This window comes from Fukomys damarensis, unplaced genomic scaffold (genome assembly GCF_012274545.1).
Source record: "Fukomys damarensis isolate Sample0158 unplaced genomic scaffold, DMR_v1.0_HiC HiC_scaffold_27, whole genome shotgun sequence".
Taxonomy (NCBI): Eukaryota; Metazoa; Chordata; class Mammalia; order Rodentia; family Bathyergidae; genus Fukomys; species Fukomys damarensis.
Genome location: NW_022900939.1, coordinates 7,365,642 through 7,387,297, shown reverse-complemented (window position 1 = coordinate 7,387,297; position 21,656 = coordinate 7,365,642). Strand labels below are relative to the sequence as shown.

Below are 21,656 nucleotides of genomic sequence, written 5' to 3'. Positions count from 1 at the left end.
GCCCCGGGCCGCTGTGTCTCTCAACTCTGCGAGCTAAGTGCTCACTGCAAGCCTGCCAGCTGGAAGGACGCGGTCTGCTCATTGCTGGGGAGGAGACTGAGGCCCCGGGACAGAACAGGATCTGCACAGTCACCCTCCGGGACAGTGAGGGCCTGGCTGCTGGGCAGGTCCTTCCCTTGACCTCATATTCTTTGACTCTGTCTGTGTCCTAGTCTCTCTCTCCCTCCCTCCTCTCCCTCTTTGTCTCCCAGCCCCTCCATCTCTGTTGCTGTCCTGTTCTTCCCCTGTCCCTCTTCTGAGCTGTCCTGTCTCTGTCGTCTCTTCCTGCCTGCCTGCCTTCCTGGGCCCAGTTCATGAAGCCTGACTGAGGTCCCAGTGCTGGTCAGAGGCAGGGTCACCTGCATCCCGGGCCCTGCCTGTCTCCCAGACCGGGCCCTATGCAGCCCACCCCTCCGCCAATGTACCCAGGGCCCAAAGTTCACATGCAGATATTCTGACATGGCCTCAGTGTGTGGGCATGTATACTGCACGCGTGTACACTGTACATGTGATGTGTGCCGTTACAAGCACACTGGGTGGCACTGCACATGTGTGTTCAGCACGTGTGTGTAAGTTTTGTGTGCATGTAATATGTTCTCGTGAGTGCTGCGTGTGTGGGGTACATTGGAGAGGGGTTCTGGGGGAGTGGATGCTGAAGGATTTTAAGAAGTTTCTGACCCAAGAACCGAAGAACCACTCTCTCTCTTCCGCCTTGAAGCTGGTCAGATGGTGGTGGCTCCAGCCGAGGAGGCACAGGGTCTCCCCCAGCACCATCCGGGGTCCTCTGGAGCTGGACGGTTCCAGACTCTGGAAGGTGTAGAGAGGACTTTGGCCCCCTCGGGATGGTGGCTCCTCAGGCCAGGAGAGGGTTCGCTGAGCGCCCCCAGCTGCCTGCTCCAAGGCTGAGAACCCACAGGATTGGGGACCCTCGGCTGAGGGCCACATCACCTGGCGGCTGGTCTGTCTGGAGGCGCGGTTTCTTGCCCCTCATGACCCTGGCCTGGGGTGCCTGGTGTGGCAGTGACACACCGTCATCACCTTTCTGAGTATCTCCAGGAGTCTTTTTGGCTAATTTTAAGATCCTAGTTTTAAAAAAATATTTTTCAACAAAGGCGTGCCAAATTGGAAGAGAACAGCATAAAAGCAGTGTATTTAAAAAATAGACAAGCTGAATTGTACGTGAAATATGTAAATTTGGTAAATATTTATTAGAAATGAGAACGGAAAGCAGCCGCGGCTTGTGACAGATGGGCGAGAAATCCCGGGAAAGCTCACACGTGGTGAGACAGCCACTTGGGTGCTGGTGTTAACATCCCGCCAAGCAGCGGCTGGCCTCAGTGTGTGGACTGTCGGAGCAAAGCCGCCCAGCCAGATGAATGCAGGCTCACCAGTGTCTGGCCCCAAGGGTGTGCTGAACAAATTGCCCTGGATGGAAAGGACAAAAAGGAGGTGGTACCCGAAGTGTGGGTAAGAGCAAGGGCTTTGGAATGTAGGCTGGAAGTCCTGGGTCTGGTTCCTTAACCTCTCTGGATCTCAGATTTCTCCAGTGTGAAATGCAGACAGCTGCACCTCCGCCAGCGGCAGTGAGTGCTGTGTCCATGATCCGGTGAGAAAACACACACCCTGCTTACCTGTGTGCCCAGCTCTCAGGCGCACCTGATAAATGGAAAATCAGAGGACTGGCATTGACCCAGAACGGATCAAGCAGGCTGTTTGGAAATCCAAGACCCGGAAGCTCATAGGGTTTCCAGGCTAACACGATGCTGAGAAGCTGTGTTCAGCCCTGGGGCGACAGTCGCCCCGCTGTGCCAGCCAGGAGGTCGTGCTGCTCCTCTCTGAGCCCCAAGACCCATCAAGAAAATGGGATGCTGCTGACCGGGGTGCTGCTCGCTGGGCTGCCAGGAGGGGTCGCTGCACAGTGCCAGGGTAATGGGTGCTGGTTTACACCAGCTGCCCCCAGGATCTCCACATCCCCCTTGATCCGCGGCTGTCTTCTGGGCAGATGTCCCACCATGCCGGTGTTGTGTTCTCTTGAACATGCGCTCAGGCATTCGGGATCGCTCATGCACCCTAGGGATTGCACCTCACATGTTCGTGTTGTGGTGCCCAGGCGCCGTGGGTCGCGCATGCGCCTTGGTCATGAGCAGGAGTCCGCGAGCTTTGCAATCCGCCTCCATCATCGCTCACCTCTGACCCAGTTGTGACTTGGAGCCCCCGCCAGCTCAGGCACATCGCTGTGGACAAAGACCATTTCCGGGACTGCTCTTCGCCAGCTTGAGGACCTGCCAGCAGCCAGGAGAGGGCAGAGTGGGAGCGGCTCCTCGTAGATACCGGCCCGGGAGGTTGGAGCCGGATGACCATCCATCACCAGATAAATGGAAGTGCCAGGCCCCCTGCCAGGGGCTCCGTCACTGCCACCGGAAGGAGAGGCAGAGGGCACAGCATTCAAGGCCAGCCAGACTCATGGGAGTGAGGACCTTGGGGTGACAAAATGTAGTATGAGTACCCTACAGGGGCAGCTGCGCCAGATCCCGGAGATGCTCGCCCCACCCTGGGTTTTGCAGATGCCTAGAGGCGAAGGCAAAGGAGCTGCTTCTTCCTTCTGTCCTCAACGCCGGCCTGGGATCACCCTCGCCTTCTGGAAGTGCAGCACTCTGGCTGGAGGGGGAGCTGGGACCAGGATTGGGCAGATCCACACCGAGTTCCTCAGATCAGTCTGAGTGGGGCCTCTGTGGATTTGGACATCTTAAAAACACCCTAGTTGCCAAGTCTAGGAGTTGTTTTGTGTCCGTGTTGTGTCCTGGATGAGGGTCCTTAAAGCCATGCACAGTTCTTTCCTGGCCAGGCAGTGAGGCACCTCTACACAGCAGACGCTGTCAAGGTGGGTCTAGAGGCTCCCCACGGTGGGGACAGGGACAAAGCTTCTGACCGGAAGAGACTCCTGAAGGCAACATGGGTGGCACAAAGGGCACTGGGAGGGGCTGAGGGGGCAGGAATGTAGCTCATTGGTTCTACCACCTTCCTCGAAAGCTCAACGTCCTGAGTTTGATCCCCGGTACCAAAGGGGGGACCACTGGGAGGTGGCAGTGCCCAGCACATGGGTGTGAGCCAGGGCATCTGCACGGTCCTGAGCCCCTGACTTGTCACTTTTCCGTCGTGACACCATGACCCCCCAGAAGTGGGTGTGGGTGCACAGCCCCATTGTATGACGAGGAAAGGGTTTGAAGAATTGTCCCAAGTCACACAGGACCAGGAAGGAGGGACCCCAGGCTTCCTGGGTGCCTGGGAAGGGCATAGGAAGGAACCCCCGTGTGCACCAGAGATCAAGTCTTCTGCTGGTGGCTCCCGGGTGGGTGATAGCAGACTTTGCAGATGCCAAGGAACAAAGGCAAAGGACTTCCTCTTCTGCCAGCAGGGACCCTCACGTAGCAAAGCCACAGTCGCCACTGGGAGCTGCCCCCTCCCGGACTCATGCACCTCACGGCCTGCGATTGTAGCCACTGTGTCTCATGCACTGGGTGTGCCGCATGCCAAGTTCCGTCCCGGTGAGGGAGGCCGGATGGGGAAGTCTCATCGGACACCATGCTGGGGATGGCTGGGGTGGGGGTGAGGAAAGGCTTCTCACTGGAAGTAGCTAGATCTGGACCGGGTGGCATGAGAGGCAGAGGCGGCCGGGTTCTTCCTGGAAGAGACCACCTAGCCAGTGACTGCCCGACAGGAGCATTGTGAATTCCGTGAGGGGAGCAGAGGGGCTGCCGGTTGGATATCAAACTCCAAGACCCTAGGTTTTCAGGTTGTCATGCTCACACGACCTGGCCTCCAGTCTTGCTCCTTCAACTTCAACTGAAGGGCAATGTGGCCTACTTAATTCCCATGAGAAGCAGAACAGGGACAGGGAGAGATGGCCCTGGGACTGGCAGGATGGGAAAAGCCAACCTGGGATTCCCAAGAGCTCAAGATTCCCACAGCCTGGACAGTCCGTTTCCTAGAAGGAAATCTGCTTGGAGGGAGCCCAGAGGAATTTCACAAGCAACCTCTTTCTAGGACTGCCAAGTAGGGTTGTTCAGGTTGTACACTGCACCAAGGGGCCTAAGAGGTACTGTGTTATGGAAAGACTGTTCATACGTTCACTTCTTTCATATTTCTGTTTCAACTTTGCTGACTCCAAAGATGGATCACTGGGATGTCTGTCTTGAGAAATACCTGATTGATGACAGGGCATCTCTCAGTCAGGTGACAGGTGGAGGGTATGTGCTCAAGCAGCTGCCCGTCCTCTCCGGGCTCACAAGCTGGCCCCTGTCTTTGCAGTTCTTCCTGTTCATCCTGATCATCTTCCTGGCAGAGCTGTCAGCAGCCATCCTGGCCTTCATCTTCAGGGAAAACGTATGTCCCAGCCCACCTCTCCCGCTCCCATGACCCACAAAGGGCTGGTGGCCATACAGGGCCGCCTCCTCTCCTCCAAGATCTCACTGAGCTTGCAGTGCCAGCCCAAAGAGTCTGAGGATGGTCCCTGAGGCCATCGCTGACGGGGGTGGGGTCAGCACTGGCAGGGAGCCTCTGCCCAGCATCCTCTCTGGGCTCCACCCACCGGGACCTCAGCGGCTCCCCCGAGTGGACATCACAGGAAAGGCAGCAGGCAGGGCCAGGGCGCCGGCGTCAGAGTGGTGTCCGAGAGGTGCAGGTGACTAAGGACCCAAGGCATCTGCTAGTTCCACCCGGAGGAGCTGCTGAGAGGAAGGAGTTGGGTGATGGGCACCCCTGACCCATGCCCCTCCCTCTGAGCAGAACTGCAGGCCTAAGCTGGGCCTGCAGCAGGCCCGACACCCAGGTCGCGAGGCCTCTGTGCAGGGCCTTGTCACATTGAGGGGAGGACGCAGGCCCCGGGAAGGGACGGCAGCCTGGTTGGTACCCTCGCTGTCACCTGCACCTCACCAGAAACAGGGAGCTGGCAGGGACGGATGGCACCGAGCTTTGGCCTCAGCACCTCCCCTCTGTCTCCAGCTGACCCGCGAGTTCTTCACCAAGGAGCTCACCAAGCACTACCAGGGCAGTAATGACACAGACGTCTTCTCCGCCACCTGGAACTCCGTCATGATCACAGTGAGTGCCTCCCCAGGGATGACTTCCTGTTCCTCTGTCCGCGCCAGACATCCGCAGTCGATCCCAGCACTTGCCCCTGAGCCCAGACCAGCTCGAACGCAGATCCACAGAGCACCCGGGGCAGCCATGGCCGGGCAGTCACAGTCCAGATGTGGGGTGAGGCCCGCTTGCAGCCTCACCATCACTGAAGATGAGAAAAGTGAATGAGGGCCCTACCGGCCGAGAGAGGCCGAGAGACTGTACTGCAGCCGCACAAGCCTGCTCTGTGACTCTCCTCTCGAGGGCCGTCTGTCCTCTGGTGCCCCTGCTCCAGCCCCTGCCCTGTTCCCTGCTCTCCTGCAGTTTGGCTGCTGTGGGGTGAACGGGCCCGAAGACTTTAAGTTGGCATCGGTGTTTCGCCTGCTGACCCTGGACAGTGAGGAGGTGCCAGAAGCCTGCTGCCAGAGGGAGCCCCAGGCCCGGGACGGCGTGCTGCTCGGCCGGGAGGACTGCCTGCTGGGGCAGAGCCAGTTCATCAACAGGCAGGTGCGGCTCGCTCGGGAACCCTGGGAAGGCGCTGGCTGTGAGCTGGGCCCCTGTGCCTGCGCAGGGCCTGAGCCTGAGCTCGGTGCGCAGTTGGAGGGGCTGGGCTGGGGTGAGGGGCTCTCCTGTGTGTCCTGAGCTGACAGTGCGGTCAGGGGAGGGGGACAGACACTGCCTAGCCACACACTCTTGTTTAGAGGACGCTCGCCTTCACCATGGGGGGAGCACCCCTTCGTCTGGAAGGGAGCGAGGTCTCCCGACCTGACCTCAGCAGGGAAGCCTGTACACACACGTCTCTGCTCTGGCTTGCAAGCTGTGGGTTCCCCCAGCCCTGGAGGAAACCCTGACTTCTTGCATGTTAGAGAAGCAGGGTCCCTCCCCTGGAGTGTGTGTGTGTGTGTGTGTGTGTGTGTGTGTGTGTGTTACATACACAACATCAGGTTGGGCAGGAAGGGAGGGAGCAGAGGCTGGGGCTGCTGAGCGGTACCCAGGTCCCTGGCGCTGTCAGGCTGTTGCAGGCACTCAAGAGCCAACTGGGGACAGGAACTAGGGGACAGGAAGAAGAGAGGCAGACAGCAGACAGGAAGTAGCCATTCACAGCGAATCGACTGCCATGGTGGAAATTAAACAGGAGAAGGACTAGAGTTGGGGACACATGGGGCAGGCTTCCTGGGGTCTAGGAGAGGTGACCCCTGTGCCCTGGTGATGCCATTGCCGCCCTGCTTGGCTCCACGAACTTGGCCCCTCTGTCTCTGTACCTGCCCGGGGCCATCAGAGACACAGGAGCCCCAAAGCCACATTCATTCTGTCCCCTGGCCCCATGACCCTGACTTCCTGCAGGGGACAAAGACCTAAGTGTCCACTGTGGGATTCCCCAGAAATGCCCGGCAGGCCGGGGCTGTCACATTTGCTGAAGGCCCCAGGGTCCCTGTCCTGGGGTAGAGGCTGCTGATGTCCACCATGTTCCACTGGCCCCTTGAAGAGAGAACGTCACCACCAGGTAGTCGCCCAGGACCACCACAGGCCTCCCCTGCAGATGGCCAGGCAGGCAGAGGTGATCTGCCTAACCAGAGCCATGTCCTTGGCCCTCTATGGAGTGCAGCCACTTGGGACCTGGCAGAGGACAGGGCCCCCTCGGAGAGCAGAGTATCCCAACAGACAGAGCCTGGACCACTTGCCCTGTGGAGCAGAGAGGCCACGGGTTGAGGGTTGAGGATTTGGTGTGAAAGACAAGGGTGTTTCTGATCCTTGGGAGGGAGCTGGGGTCACAGCTCAGCCGCCTTCCTGTGGGCAGATCCACCCGCCCTGGGCCGGCTCTGGACTCAGACCCCGCTGAGAGACCCCTGCGTGGCCGCGCCCATCAGGAGAGGGGTTGTGATTTCTCCCCTGACACTCGCGAGCGCCATCCCATTGATTCCTCTCCAAGGCGCCCGTCCCCAAAGCCCAGCACGCATTTGTAACAGAAACGGGGTGGCGGAAGGGCCCAGGGAAGGACAGCTGCTCCATCTTGGTGGCCAGGGAGTAGGGGACAAAATAGGAGCTGGGGACAAAAGTGGGCTCCTGGGACCGCGTCCGGTCACCTCCTCAGGTGCGGTCTGCTCTGGACTCAGTGGCAGGCGAACACACGGGTGGGCGCAGTGCCCAGGGCCAAAGCCCTGCCTCTGAGCCCATGCAGATCGAGCCATAATCGGCGTGCATTTGGATGTGCTGGCTGGATTCTGAGGGGCCGAGCTCACCCCACCATTGGGAACGGGCTGAGGGCCTCCCTCCCTGTGGGAGGACAGGTGCTGGCCATGGCCCGCGTGGTCAGGTGACCGGGTGAGGCTTGGTGCTGCGCTGCGATACCCCCGGGTGCACGCGGAGCTCTGAGTGCGGAGCCGGGGCCCGGGACCCAGAGGGAGGAGCCCCTGCCTTCCCAGTGCCTCGAGTGTGGGGACCCACGGATGTGGTGCTGGTGGCCTGAGGCTGCAGTTGGCAGGCAGGTGGCCAGCTGAGGGCACATGGGGAGGCCAGCGGCATCGCAGGTCAGAAACATCGGGAGTCACCCAACGAGGACAAGGTGACTGCCCCAGCACCAGGGCCTCGTCCCTTGCAGGCCCTCTGGCTGGGCCCAGAGAACATGCAGCTTTCCGTGCAAGAAGCTTCTTCCCTGAGATCTGTATTCACCCACAGCACCTAGCAGGCGCCTGGCTCCAGTAGCTGGGGTCAGGGGGTGGCATGCTGCAAAGATGACAGGTGCAAGGTGCCTGAGTCCGGGCTGCGAGCCTGGCTTTCCCCCTATCGGACCCTCTCACCTGCTCTGCTGTGCGCGTCCCCAGGAGGGACTTCGGTGAGCGCCCCTGGACGGCCGTGTTTGTGGGTCACCTGCCACCCACATCCAGTCCCTCCCGGCCGTGGCTCCACCTGGGTCCTTCCCCACAGGGTTGCTACACGGTGATCCTCAACACCTTCGAAACCTATGTCTACCTGGCAGGAGCCCTGGCCATTGGGGTGCTGGCCATCGAGGTAAGGGGGAGCCCCGCATGGAGGGGGTGCCCACCTCCCTTCCACGCTTCCCTGAGCCAGGACAGGACGGGGGTTCCTGCTGTGGGCCCGGGGCTGTCAGCCCTGCCACCCGGACCCCTCCGGACTCTGCAGACAACACGGCTAGGTGTGGGGACACTTCGTCGCACAGCAGTGGGGGCAGCAAGGCCCTGAGCCACCCTACCCGAACTCCCCACTCACATCTCGAGCGGGAGGAGGGCAGCACCTTGAAAGGTGGGGGTGTTCAGGGCCTGAGGGGCCTTGTTAACCTCGAAGTGGTGGTCTTAGCCTTCCACCCGAGGGCCCGTGAGCCCCCTCAGAGGCGATCTGCAGCCAAGTGTGCAGGTGCACACACACCTGTAATCCCAGCACTCTGGGAGCCTTAGACAGGTGGGTTTCAAATTCAAACCCAGCTTGGATAACATAACGAGGTCCTATCTCAAAAAATATAAAAAAGGCTGGGGATGTAGCTCAGTGCTACCGACCTGGGTTCAAACCCAGAAATGCAAAAAAAAAAAAAAAAAAAAAAAAAAAAAAAAAGTTTGAACAGCTGCAGACCTCAGAGCCACCATGCGGTGGCGCTCAGCCAGAGAGGAGGCCCCTTTGAGATCTCAAACTGGCTGCTGCAGAAGACCAGCCTTGCTCACCCCGCCTACTTGGCTCCAGTAGGGCCGCTGTGAAGGAGAAGCCGACAGGTTGCACGGGGGCGGGGAGATCGTGTGCGCTCGCGGGGCCAGTGGGCAGCTCATGGGCGGGCGTCGTGGTAATCTCTGCCCAGTGCTGCGTGCTGAGCTCAGCGAGGCAGCTGTACCTGATCCCCGCCCTCACGCACCCCCCAGGCTGGAGTCAGGACCTCGGAGCTGTGGGCAGCCATCTGCGATGCGCCCAGAAGCGCTCTGGTGGGGCTGGGGTGGGAACTCCGCAAATCCAGCCCAAGTCGGGGTCTCTGCTTCCCCCCACCCCAAGGCCCTGGTGCTCTGTTCTTACCCCTGGGAAGGTTGCAGCTGCTGTGCCTCATTACCTGGGTAGATAATTGCCTGATACTTAAATCTCAGCCCCTCCTGGGGGCTGGAAGGTGGGATGCAGGGGTCCGAGCATGGGCTCTGTGGTCAGCACGCCTGGACTCAAACCCTAGTTCCCCAACTTGTATCTGTGTGGCCTTTGCCAGTTATGCACCCTCTCTGTGCCTTGCTCCCTGGTCTGCAGAAAGATTTTTGGGAAAGCACTTGGAGGTGGGCCGGGCACCTGATAAGCTCCCAATACATGCTCAGATCCAAAGAAGGTAAAGGGAGCAGATGGATTTGAACCCTTGACTCTTTGCTGCCGGACTGTGAACCGGAAGCAAATGGCCTCTTCCCCTCCCAGGGACCTAGACACTGTGGGCCTAGCCTGACGAGTCACCCCGCTTTCTTGCAGCTTTTTGTCATGATCTTCGCCATGTGCCTCTTCAGGGGCATCCAGTAGAGGGTGGGGCCTGGAGGCACCCCGCCCAGCACTGCCTGGAGCCCACGGCCCTCCCCTCCCCCACCCCACCCCCTCACCGGGGAGGAGAGGAGGCTCCAGCCGGTGGCCCGGAAAAGGGCAGGCGCCGAGCGATTTTTTCAACAAAATGAAGACAGAAACGTGGACATGGCCCCACTTGGACTCCAGGGCAGGAGCCACGGGCTTAGGACAGGACCGCAGCTCTGACCCGTGAGGCCCTCTGCCCCGGGACCAAAGGAACACCATGCCAGGGCCCCGCCCAGGCAGACTTGGGCCTCCCCTGCCTCCAAGGAAGCAAGGATTCCGGCAGCAAGGAACCACTGCTCCCAAACCCTGAGGGAGACTTGGTGGCCCCATCTTTAGGGGCTCAGGACTCAGCACCATGCCTGGTCTCGGGGAGGATGGCACAGCTGCCCCCACTTCCGGCTGGGTGGAGAGGCGGCTGTGTGGAGACACTGGATCCAGAGCAGCTCCACTGGCAGAGTTCTTGCTTTCCCATCTGCTGGGCCAAAGAGGCCCAGAGAGGGCCAGGGGCTGTTCACATTCACACAGCTCGGCGGGCAACTTCGAACAGAGCCCCAGCCGGCTCCAGGCTGCTGCCGCTCCACCCAGGACTCCAGCAGAATTGCTGTCACACAGCCCCGAGGCCTCGGCGTCCTGGGCCCCCAGAAGTGGCCTGCTGGCCAGAAACTGCCTCCTCCCAGCTCTCCAGCAAAGGAAGTCTGCACTGTGACCCTCCCACCTCCTGTGTGTCGAACTCCCCCACGTATGTGCGTCACATCCCCCGTCCACACTGCTCCCCTCTCCGTCTCTTCCCAGCTCCCTGACTCTCAGGGTGAAAGAAGCCCCCAGGATCATCTTGTTCTCCTTCTCCCCACCCAGAACTGAGGCTTGAACGTGTCCTGCGAGGTTCCTGCCACACATTCTCCACCTTGTTGCATACCTCCTGAGGTGGAGAGCTCACTACCTCCTGAGGCACCCTCCTGCCTCTGGACTGCTCTGACTTTGGCATCGCCAGATAGAAGAGGCTCCTGTTTGTGGTTCTGTCCACACTTCCATTTGGCCCCTCCTTTCTGGAGTGTTCAGGTCACACGACAACTCCCGCCAGCCTCCTTGTGTGCAGGCTGAAGAACCCTTGGGCATCTCAGCCATTCCTGCTGTCAGTTTCCTGTCCTTTCACTGTCCACAGGACATTTGAGTGTTGCCTCCAGGCTCGGGCAGAAATTTCCCCATAGACTCAGAGGCTGTCATCCACGCAATGTCCCAAACATACAAGCTTCACACTCTAGACCACCCTGATGATTAGGGGGTTGTGCTGACACAGAGGTTTGGTCTGTGCCCAGTGGGAGAGGGCCGTGGAACCCTTACTAGTGATGTCTGATGGGCACCTTGAATTTGGTTAATGATGTCTGGCAGGCCCCTTGAATTTGATTAGTGATGTTTGCCATGGGCATGGGGGGAAACAGCACAGCACCTGCTGTCCCTCTTCAGATCCTAGAACTCATTCCGTCTCCCCCTGCCCCATATCCAGCCTCCTGTCAAGCTTTCCAGCCAGCTGAAAGAGTTGCAATCTAGAAACCAGGGCTCCCTGCCTGTTCCCTGCCCCTCATCAGATGTAGCCAGCCCTGGCATCACCATAAATGATGCTGTGTGTTCCCTAGAGGCTGCACCCCCAGGATCCATGGGACCTGCCCGTGGAGCTTCTGGGAAAGGCAAATGGCTGCTGCGCGGTGGACCCCAAACCTCGCCCCACCCCAGCCAGGCAGGACTACAGCCCAGCTGCAGTCAGGGGTACCAGAAAGGTGCCAGGAGAGGCCACTGTGTCTGCACTGTGGAGAGCCAGTCTCCAGAAGGGGCACGTTAGAGAGGGCGAGGGCAGAGGATCTGCACCCTCCTGGGAGCCCCGCTGGTATCTAGCCTCACGCTATGCCCCTCTCCACCTGTGCCCAGGGTTCCAGGCCAGATCCCCCAACCAGCTGAGCCCCCAACTCCCTCATCCCTCTCAGTGGGTCACGCATCAAAAGTCTATTTTGAAATCTGTAAATGTCCCTAGCAGCAGACAGCAGAGATAATTTATCATGGTTTTCTCCTGTGCAAGCCCCCCTTTTATATTCTATATCAAGAGCAGTTTTGTAATATAAAACAGGACGCCCACACGGATGGTTTTGCACTGGTTTTTGTGACTGTTTCTTACAAAAAGAAGGAACGAAGAATAAATAGTGACCGTGAATAAAGGTGGTCCTGACTCAGGAGTGGGGTGGCCCAAGTGGAGACAGAAGCTGGACAAGGGGTGCTGGGCTCCAGGGAAGGGGCTGGCCGGGGCACCCCAAGCCCAGTGGCAGAGTGGGGTCCGCCTGGCTTCCTCGCTAGGCACAGGGTGCCCAGTCCTCTCCACCACTGCCTCCTTCCCAACCCCCAGACCTCCCTGCCGTCTTGTCCCCCGTCCCCACACACCTGCCAGACCTCGTGACCCCAAGCCCACAGCTATACCCCAGCTTCACAGCAGTGTTTAAGCCACACCTGGGTAACCCAGGACCCCATCAGAGCTCCGAGGCAGAGGCTGCAGCACCTGCTGCCCAATGCGGCTGTGGATTGGCCGTCAGAGGCCCCACGCACGGCTGCTGCCCAGGGAACCTTAGTGTGCCGGTGGTAGCTGCCTGCCACCCAGAGGAGCGGCTGGGCCCCGGACTTCTGCCTGCTGGCGGAAGACAGCGGCTCCTGCCTGCCTCCCGAGTCCAGGCTCTATGCTACTCGGCCTGGTGCAAGCTCAGGGCCCTACCTGGCCCCTCCTCATCTTCGTAGCCACGCCTGCCAGGCATGTGCATGTCACTGCCTACAGGACAGGAAGGCCTCCTCCTCTTCTCCCATGTCTTGGAGAAGGGGAAGTGACAGGAAGAGGCTGCTGAATCGCTTCTGTTTACCCTTCTGTGGAGGGGCACGAAGCCTGGCCCAGCCAGGCCTTGGGGATGGCTGGGGGGAGTCTGGGGGAAAGGTCCTCAGGGAGAAGGCAGGCAGCCAGAGGGGAACCAGGCCTTGGAGGATGGGACAGGGACACAACTGCTCTCCTTTCTCGTCTCCAGACCTACCTGTCACCTCAGCCCGCTCCCCCGCTGTCTGTGTGTGTCCCTTTGCAGGGCAGGGGGCTCAGGCCCCTCCGCACCCAGCCAGCTGGGGAGGGTTCTGGGGGAGACAGTTAAGTCTGTGCAGGTGGGCCAGCCCCGCAGAAAGGTCAAGGGAGGCGCCCACTCCGGGCCAGCTGCAGCCCCCACCGGGCCTGGGAAGGGCGTGTGCCCGTGTGCGTGGTGTTCCAGGGCCTGGCACACGACCTGGCCCAGGCTGTGGGCAAGGATCAGGGTCATGTTCTAGGGTTGTCTGGGAGTAGAGGGCAGCTCTGCGGGGTGCTGGGGGGCAGCCTGCAGGCTCTCACGAGAGGAAAGGGGGGCCCTCGGCTCAGACCACACCCCAGGACTCTGCTCTCCGGTTGGGACCTGTGGAGGGGAAGGGGGTGTATCCCTGTGCGGGGTAAGGAAGTGGGGTGCAGATGCCCATCTCCCCAACTGGCCTGTGAGCCTGGAAGCCCAGGAGCCACAGCCTCTGGAGCATTCAGGAGGGAAAGGGCTCACCCTACCTTCCTGGGGGCACTGGGTCAGGATGGGGGGCTGCCTTCCAGGAGTCAAAGGGGAGCAGATGCCCCAGAGCCACCTGGCCCAGCATGTGCAGGTCTCTGCCCCGCTAGACTTTCTTGGGTTTCCGGCCGACTTGGTAATAGTAGTTAATGCTGATGACCATGAAGAGGAGGCGGCTGACCAGAAGCAGCAGGGTCCCCAGAGACACCAGGCCCGTCTCAGCCAGCGTGGCAGTGACCACTGAGGGAGAAAGGCCAGAGGGACAGGTCAGAGGGGAGGCCGCATCCCCATGCCTTGCCCCACAGGAAGCCACACCAGGCTGGAGCCCTGCAGTGGCCACCACTCTGCGCTCTGCATTTAGGGTCCTGCCCTGCCCCCCAGCAACCTCCCTCAGGCCACACAGGACTCACCCACAAACTGGACCCCGAAGTAGCAGGCTTCCGTGAGCAGCGTCCACCGGATAATGACCTTCTCGGCCGTGTACAGTGCGTTCCACATGATCAGGGAGATGCCTGCGTGGGGACAGCGGGAGGGGACAGCCTGCTCCTCTGACCTGTGCCTCCTCGCCCAGCCCACACTCTGAGGTGTCATCCAGCCTGGCAGCCCACTTATGTCACTGGCAAGACCCTGCCTGTGGGACACTGAGCCAGTCCCTTCCCTCCCTGGGACTCCGTCTCCATTAGCAGAGAAGGGGAGCGGAGCTCTGAATCTGTCCTGTGACTCTGGGCTTTCGCCCTGCCTGAGCTGTGCAACCTGGGACCCCAGCGCCCAAGCCACCGCAGGACGCGGACGGGCTGCCGCCCGCACGCGTGTGCCACCCACAGCCGCCAGGTGGCAGCAGTCACCCAGCAGAGTCGCCTGGGAGGCAGGGTCCCGCAAAGGACCTGTGTCCCCTCACCCGCTCCTCCCTAGGTCCCCCAGCAGCACTCACTGAGGAGGGCGCCCCCGTAGAGGCGGATGGGGGTCTTGCTGGTGACCTCGACTCCATCGAAGACCGCGTCGTAGAGCTGCTCGGGAAAGGCCAGGGCCTGCGCACAGTGAGAGGAGCTGGAGGCAAGGCGCGGGGGGAGGGTCTCCCCCCAACTAGGCCAGGGCAGCGCTGGGCAGACACGGTAGCCCCACCCCTCCGCCCCAGGACAGGAAACCGCGGTTCCCAGGGCCACAGATGGGGACTAGGGTGGTCCCTGGTGGGCACCAAGATAAGCCAACCGGCATCCAGGGGCCCCCAGAACCACACCCAGAGCCCCAGTCCAGTTCTTGAGTCCAGGGTCCCGCCAGTCCCCGCCCAGGGCCGGGTCCCAGGGCTGGGAGCGGGGTCTCACCATGACGGCGATGGCGGAGAACAGCACGGCAGACACGAACTGCCAGACCCTGGGGAGAGGCGGAGAGGGAGGTCACGCCTGGCCCGCCAGCCCCGCGCCTAGGAGGCGCCCTCGAGCGCCCGACCGGTGGTTTGGGGAGGGGATAACACTGCGGAATCCAATCTCTGTCCTCCCTACAGCCCCACCCCACCTCCCCCAAGTCAAGAGGGCTCACCTGAGCCCCAGGGGCTCCCTGACCGCAAACTTGATCTCATTGCCCAGGACCTGGCTGATCTGTGGACAAAAAGGCGGGGTCAGAGGCGCGGCCCCGGGACTTGCTTGGGTTTTCCTGCTGGCGAAAGCGGCTGCCCTGCTCCTCCCTCCTCTGGTCACCACAGCGTAAGAGAAGAAAATCAGGGGGCTAAGAACGAGAGCGTGGGTATGAGCCTGCTCCCGCCACCTGCCTGTGTGGACTTGAGATCGCGGCTTGGCCTCTCTGGGCCTCGGTTTCCTCACCTATACAGTGGATACATCACTGAACCTGCCGCTCTGGGGCAGCAAGGTTAATAAAGCTCCTACAGCGGCACCCACCGCACGGGCAGCTCTCTGCTCTCCCCAGCGGTCGCCGGACCCACCTTGGAGCGGTGCACTTCTCCGTCATCGTCCTCCCCGCCCACGCCCAGGATCTTCCGCGTCTTCAGGCGGCTCACAAGGTCCGTCTGGCTGTGCTTCTTCATGAGAGGCGGGGGCTGCTTGGCCGCCATGGTGTCCTGGAGCCCGTGCAGAGGGGCTGGGTGGACAGGGCCAGGGCCGGGTCACCAGGCTGGAGAGCCCCAGTCGGCCCACCCCAAAGGGTGCCGCAGGGCGGCTAGGGGCCTGGGCCCCGGGCCACAAGGCTTCAGAGGGGGGCACGTGCCTAGGCCTGGCGGGGGTGGGGGGCTCTGGGATCCACCCAGATAATCCCCGCAGACCTCCAGCACACCTCCCCCAAACCTCAGGATCCCAGGAAGGGACAGGGGCGGTGGCCCCCAACACATTAAGCCGGGAAGCAGCCTGGTGCTGGTGGAGGTCCCTGGCCCAGGCCCCGCCCCTTCCCATTCTCCCCACCCCCAGCCGCGGGCACCTGCTGTGAGCCAAGCGTGTGCGGGCTCAGCCCGGGCAGAGCTGCGCAGGTCCTTGGCCGTAGAGCACAGTCTAGAAAAGAACACAGGTGCGGTGGGGCTCAGGGCTCCTTCATTCTGCAGATCCCTGGGGACCCCCACCAGTAGGTTCAGAAGCTGCCTGTCCCTCCTCCAGGGACCCTGCTACCCATTGCTGCGTCCCCAGGCCCATCCCAGCCTCTGAGCCTCATGATGGCTGCCAGGACAGGTGCACAAAGATCACCACGTCCCCTCCTCCTGCAAGCCCAGTTTGGCACTTTATTCTTATTTTTTTATTTCTGATATGTTGAGGGTGGAACCCAGGCCTTGCTCACTGTGTTACATGCCCAGCTCGGCTCAGCCATTTTTATTTTTTGAGACAGGGTCTCACTAGGTCGCTAAATTGCCCTGGCTGGGCTCAAATTCAGGATCTTCCTGCCTCAGCCTCCCAGAGTTCTGGAATTACAGGTGTGCCTCAAGCCTTCCAGCGCTTTAAATAAACAGCCACACAAACAAACACCAGAACAAATAATACAGGGAGAGGGGGTGAACACAGTGGCTTTAGCCATATAAACAGGGACAAGTGTGACAGCTCGGGTTTGGCAAGGGCAGCAGATGTCTCCCTGAGCTCATCTCCCAAGACCAGGTGCTGTTCTTGTGCCTTCCCTGCTACTACACCCCGTCACCTTCACAAAGTACACAGAGCCACCCGGCACAGCACCCCCAGGGCCCACAGCACTGCCCCACCCCAGCCGCCTACCACTGCCCTCCGGGATCCAGGCCGGAACTGCAGTTAGCCTGGGTCTCCGACAAGCCCAGTCCCTGGGCCTGTCCCTCGGGTGTCACCCGGTCCTCCCCGATTCCTCTCCTGGCCTCCCTCTGGCCTTTTTCTTAACACACAGCAACAGGGACCCTTTTGTTTGTGTTGTTGCACAGCTGTACACATTTAGCACAGCAAAGCCGGAGCCTCCCACTCAGGACAGAGCAGTTTTATTACCCCCCGGACACCCTTGCTCTGCCCCCGCCCCCTGCAGGCAGCCTGGGTCTGCTCTGGGTCTATGGCTTTGTTTTGGGTTCCTCAAATATGTTACATAAATGGGGTCATAAAGTATACGGCCTTCACCGCAGCTCCTGCCGTTCAGCACCAGGCTGTGGGACTCAGAGGCCCACTCCCATTTGATTATTTCTTCTGCAGTACAGGGGCTCGAACCCGGGGTCTTCACACTGAGCTCAGACTTGTGATCCTTCTGCCTCAGCTGCCCGAAGTGCTGGAATTACAGGCGTTTACCACCACCCACACGTGGTTGGTCTTTATTTTCGCCCTTTTCTTCTTACCAGGTAGTCGAGACCCTAGTCCTGATCTACCTCTTCCTAGCTGTGTGCCTGTGAGCAAGCACTTAATCTCTTCTGTGACTTCTGTCTGGACAGAGTCGTGATGCAGAGGAGCTGTGAGCCCTGCCACAGCCAAGCTGGGGCACCGCGGGCCCGACCCGCCCTCCCCCCGCTGTGGGCTTGAAGGACGCACCTCCAAGTAGCTCCTGGGGACAGCCAGGCAGAGCCAGGCCAGGAAGAGAGGGGCTCACCAGGGGTACAAAAGTCAGGGGAAGATGCCAAGGTGGGGCCGGGGTCTCATTCTCAACGACTGGGGAAACCTGGGCTCAGAGCCAACTCTTTCCCGTCACTGCTCTGTGAGCTCAGGAAAGTCACTTAACTTGTCTGAGCCTACGTGTCTCATCTGCGAAACAGACCTCTGCTTCTCAGATCCCAGCGTTGTGAAGCGGAATAAGGAGAGCTGCCCACGAGGGCCCACAAAGCACAGCAACCAATAACATAAACGAGTGTCCACCAAACTGGGCCCAGGCCACAGCTGAGCTGCCCTGCAGGTCCCGAGGACTCCCCCCAGCTCCCCCTTCTGGGAAGCCTGGTTTCCATAGAAACGGAGGGACTGCAGCTCTGTCCTGTCTAGGAGACTGCCCAGAAGGACCAGCTTCAGAACCAAGGCCGGGAGGGAGGGATGGAGGCAGGAAGGGGCCGGAACCTCCGCCAGCTGCCAGCATCCCGGTGACTCAGGAGGTCACTGTGCTGAGCACCTCCGCCAGGGAGCGGCTTCCATTCCAAAGCAGGCTGATCCGAGGCAGCAACCGCCCCTCCCCAGCTGGTGCCAACACCTGTCCCCAGCTCCCTGCCACATCTGTGTTGGGGCCAGAGCGGGGAGCTGCGCACAGGTCCACACGGAGGCTCCTGGTGACCTCCACCTACGAGAATGGCCTCGTTTGCTCCCATTGTACAGATGAGAAAACGGAGGCCCAGTGGCACATTCGTGTGTCCCTTGGGCTAAGTGGCAGAGCCGGGATACAAACCAAGCCCGCTGTGCAAATGTGGCTGCTCCGGGAGGGCCTGCCAAGTGTGCGCGCGCCTGGGTGGTGGTAAGGGAGACAGAGAGGTGTTTTGGTGAGCTCGTCCTTGCCCGCCTCACTTATGGTGGCCCCAGCGAGCCCAGCCCCGGGGTCCAGCCTGCCCTGGGTCGTGGCCCTGGCAGAGGCTGCGGCCCAGGCCCATTGTTCTGTTATCGCTGGGCACAGAATAGCTGGAAGTGGGGTCCGGGTCAGGCAGTGCCGGGCAGCAAGGGAGGGGGCCTCAGAAGGGCCTGGCCGGAGTAGGGGGCAGAAGGAGCGCGGGGGTCTAGGGCTGCATCTAAAGCCCGGGTCAGGACCCCACCACCGCGGCTCAGCAAATGGGACCCCATCTCCCGGGGTCATGGGGGCCCTGAGTCCATGTCCAGGATCACACATGTCCTAGCCAGGCCTTGGCCCCGACCTGCTGTCCCAGGGGCCACTCGGTCGCCAGGCGGGAAGGGGTGGTTAGAAACACAGACCCGGGGGTGTCATGCTGCTGCAGAGGGCCCCGCACAGCTGCCTCTGGGGCACAGGTCCTGTGGAGTTCCCAGGCCAGGCTGGGGGCACACTGGTGTGGCAGAGAGCAGGCTGGAGGCGGAGCCAGCACAGGGTGCCGTGGCCCCCCGGGACCCTCTCCCCACTCCATGTCACCGCTGGGCTCGGCCCTGCTGCTTCAGAAAGCCAGGGTGACGGGTGGGCGGGGCAGAAGAGGACACCGCTGGGGCCCGTGGGGTGGGGAGCGCTCCCCAGTCCGCAGCAGGCTTCCAACCCCGTTTCCAAGCACATCCAGGAACATGAGCTCGGAGCTGGGCGCGCAGGGTTTGTCTGTCCTGACTCAGGGGGAGCTGCAGGACAGCCGGGGCCGCACCAGAGTCCGCGTCACTGGCAAGGCAGGGCCTGACTTCAGGACTCGGTTTCCTTGTCTAAAAAAGCAGGGTGTGGTCTTCAAGGCCCCCCAGGTTCCAGCCTCCAAGCCTCTCTTGCCACCCAGGACAGCCAGCAGCTGCCACCGCCCATGACAAGTCCTGTCCCTATTGCTTCCTTCCTTCCCGTTTCCAAAAGGCAGAGGAAGCCCAGCTTTCCTCACAGACATCTCCAGAGCTTCAGGGGCCAAAATAAATACTTCCTCCCTGCTGACAACAGAGTGTGAGGGACAGCGGGGAGGGGACACCAGGCATCCCCACCCAGAAGTCACCCAGAAGGCCTTTCCTGTCCCAGCTGTCACTCTCAGGGGTGGGCACATCGGGAATTCCTGTCCTTTTCAACCCCAGCCTGCTGCTCAGCCTGATGACCGTGTCAGGGCCCTCAGCTGTGCTGTCATCATCATGGGGACATTCTGGAGCCTGCATCCTTGTGGCCACAGCTCTGGGGAGAAGCAGCAGCAGCAGCACCTCACCTCCCTGCACCCCGCCCCTGTGCCAGCCTTCAAGGAACTGAAAGGACACTCCGCCAAACTGAGCCAATTTTTTTCAGAAGTCAGTGATGAGCTGTTCCTCTGGCCGCACCTAGAGGCAGGCGCCAGTGTCACTGAGCTTTTCCAAGGCCCAGGATGGGCCACACCCCTTCCAGGGCCGAGGGTCTCCTCCACATCAGGCTCTGGCTTGGCGCCTACAGGAGCAGGCGAAGGGTCTATGCTTACACACTGGCTCTGCCCCCTGCCCACTGCATGGCTTTGGGCCTGGGTTGCTGCCTCTTTGGGCCTTGGTTTGCACAGCTGTTAAATGCGTATGATAATAACACCCATCTCCCAGATGAGCAGACACACAGAGCACATCGGGAATACTACAAGTTTTGTAGTAAATGCTCAACAATAATGCTGCTATGGTTATTTTCAGAGCAAAAGACTCAGTTTTCCCTGGACCAAACCAAACCCTTCAGGGAATTCCACACCCGTACAGAATGAGCTGTTTCGAAGGGGGTGGCCATAAGAAGGTGGACCACGACACGGGTCACTTTGGGTCAGGAGAAAGAGGCCACCTGAGTACACGGCTGCAGGTGGGCAGGGGGACCACAGGAGGGACTGGGACCCTCAGGGACACTAAGCCCGGGTTGCTGCCCTGTAAGCTGCAGGTGGGCTGGGCCCTGGGAGGGGCGTGGCCAATGTGCTGGGGTGGGGTGAGCAGCTGAGATCCGAGATACAGGGGAAGCATGGTGGGCTAGAGGTCAGAGCCACATTTCTGGGGTGTGTCCTGGGTGACAGATGTCCTCTGAGTGTCACTTCCCTGTCTGTGAAATTTGTGGGTTCCCTCCCTTCCCAGCCAGCCTTTTCCCTCCCCCTTCTCCACCCAACAGCCCCAGGTCCTTTGCACAAGCCATTCTCTGCAGCACCTCTCCTTTCCACAGCTCCACGCACAGCTCACCCTTTCAAAGCTTTAGCTCAAAGTCAACTGCTCTGGGAGGCCTCCAGGTTCACCTTATTTAATGTGGCAGCCCCTCTCTCTGTCCTTAACACCCCAACATTCCACATTTTCCCCTCAACTTCTGGTATACTACATAGTTTGCTTTATTGATTGCTCACTTGCTTCTTCCTTAGCCCCCTAAGTGTCAGCTCCCTGGGGACAAGAAACTTTATTTGGTCTTCAGCTTTCTCCCCAAGAGCCTGGAATGGTGCAGGCACATTGCTCAAGAAGTTCTTTTGGAGGTGATGCCCCCCAATATTTTGCTCCATAAGTAAAAATAAAGCATACCCCAAGACTACTGGGTGAAGAGGAGGAGGGGTTCGGCAGTCCCTCCCTTCCCCCTGGGGGCGCTCTTTGTCGCAGAAGGGCACCAGGAGAACCTAGGGTGGGAGCCTGGCCTTTGCAGAGAACAGTCAGGCAGTGGACCAGCAGGAAGGGACAGCCACTTCTGCAAATCCTGAAGCCGGCAGCTTCTGGGAAGAAGAGAAGCCAGGACAGCTGGCTCTTGTGAGGCTGGGGCCAGAGAGGACATTGAGGGGGGGCCGGTCCATTTCACCGAGGAGACACAGGAGACCGCGAGAAGCTCTTGCTTTCTAATCACCCCAAACCCTCCTTTCCTTCTTTCCCTAGGCTGAGTCTGGGGCCAAGGGACAACCAGGGTCCCTTTTTCACCCAAGCGACCCCAGTATCCCTGGGATCTGCCGGCTGTTAGTCGCAGCCCCCTCTCCGCAGGCCACCAGAGGTGGCGAGGCCCGGCTACGCAGTTTGAGCGCACATCCTGCCGACCGGGACGTCTCCCCGAAGGCCAGAAAGTTTGTCTAAAAGAAACCAAACAGGAAGCACGGGGAGTGGGGCTGGGCGGCCTCAGCCATCTGCGCAGGGCTTGGGGCAGCCCTGGTTCTCGGCCTCCCAGCCTCCTGCCCCCGCCTCCTTGCTCCGCAGAGAAATCTGCCGCCCCAGGGCGGCAAGGAGGTGAAGGTTAGAGCGCGCGATTGGGTGGGGGCGAGAGAGAGGACCCCAGGGAGTGCCGGCCTGGGCGAGGCGGTCAGGCCCGTCCTCTACCCACCCCCTGGTGGGCGCGAGTGTGTCCGCGCTACCCGAGGCCCCAGCCCACCCTGCGCCAGGTCCA

General features: G+C 60.6%; 2 protein-coding genes across 9 annotated transcripts in view; one reads left to right on the top strand and one right to left on the bottom strand.

Moving 5' to 3' along the window:
- The window catches only part of Tspan18 (tetraspanin 18), a 114,792-nt gene extending 103,007 nt beyond the window's left edge, over window positions 1-11,785 (top strand). For all 7 annotated transcript variants that reach the window (XM_033756860.1, XM_033756859.1, XM_010612507.2 and 4 more), the window contains 5 exons: window positions 4,348-4,422; window positions 5,041-5,139; window positions 5,482-5,664; window positions 8,083-8,166; window positions 9,601-11,785. In XM_033756860.1, the coding sequence (XP_033612751.1) occupies window positions 4,348-4,422; window positions 5,041-5,139; window positions 5,482-5,664; window positions 8,083-8,166; window positions 9,601-9,648 (489 nt within the window). In that variant the 3' untranslated portion in view covers window positions 9,649-11,785. The remainder of the gene's footprint in view (window positions 1-4,347; window positions 4,423-5,040; window positions 5,140-5,481; window positions 5,665-8,082; window positions 8,167-9,600) is intronic.
- Window positions 11,786-11,838: 53 nt separating this feature from the next.
- Window positions 11,839-21,656, bottom strand: part of Tp53i11 (tumor protein p53 inducible protein 11) — a 10,566-nt gene continuing 748 nt past the window's right edge. Inside the window, exons 1-8 of one of the 2 annotated variants that reach the window (XM_010612503.3) lie at window positions 20,816-21,618; window positions 15,717-15,787; window positions 15,229-15,383; window positions 14,829-14,887; window positions 14,615-14,663; window positions 14,224-14,320; window positions 13,703-13,804; window positions 11,839-13,532 (exon numbers count right to left, since the gene is read on the bottom strand). In XM_010612503.3, the coding sequence (XP_010610805.1) occupies window positions 13,399-13,532; window positions 13,703-13,804; window positions 14,224-14,320; window positions 14,615-14,663; window positions 14,829-14,887; window positions 15,229-15,357 (570 nt within the window). In that variant the 5' untranslated portion in view covers window positions 15,358-15,383; window positions 15,717-15,787; window positions 20,816-21,618 and the 3' untranslated portion in view covers window positions 11,839-13,398. Of the gene's footprint in view, window positions 13,533-13,702; window positions 13,805-14,223; window positions 14,321-14,614; window positions 14,664-14,828; window positions 14,888-15,228; window positions 15,384-15,716; window positions 15,788-20,815; window positions 21,619-21,656 lie in introns of those variants that run through there. The other variant, XM_010612502.3, reaches the window with a different exon arrangement.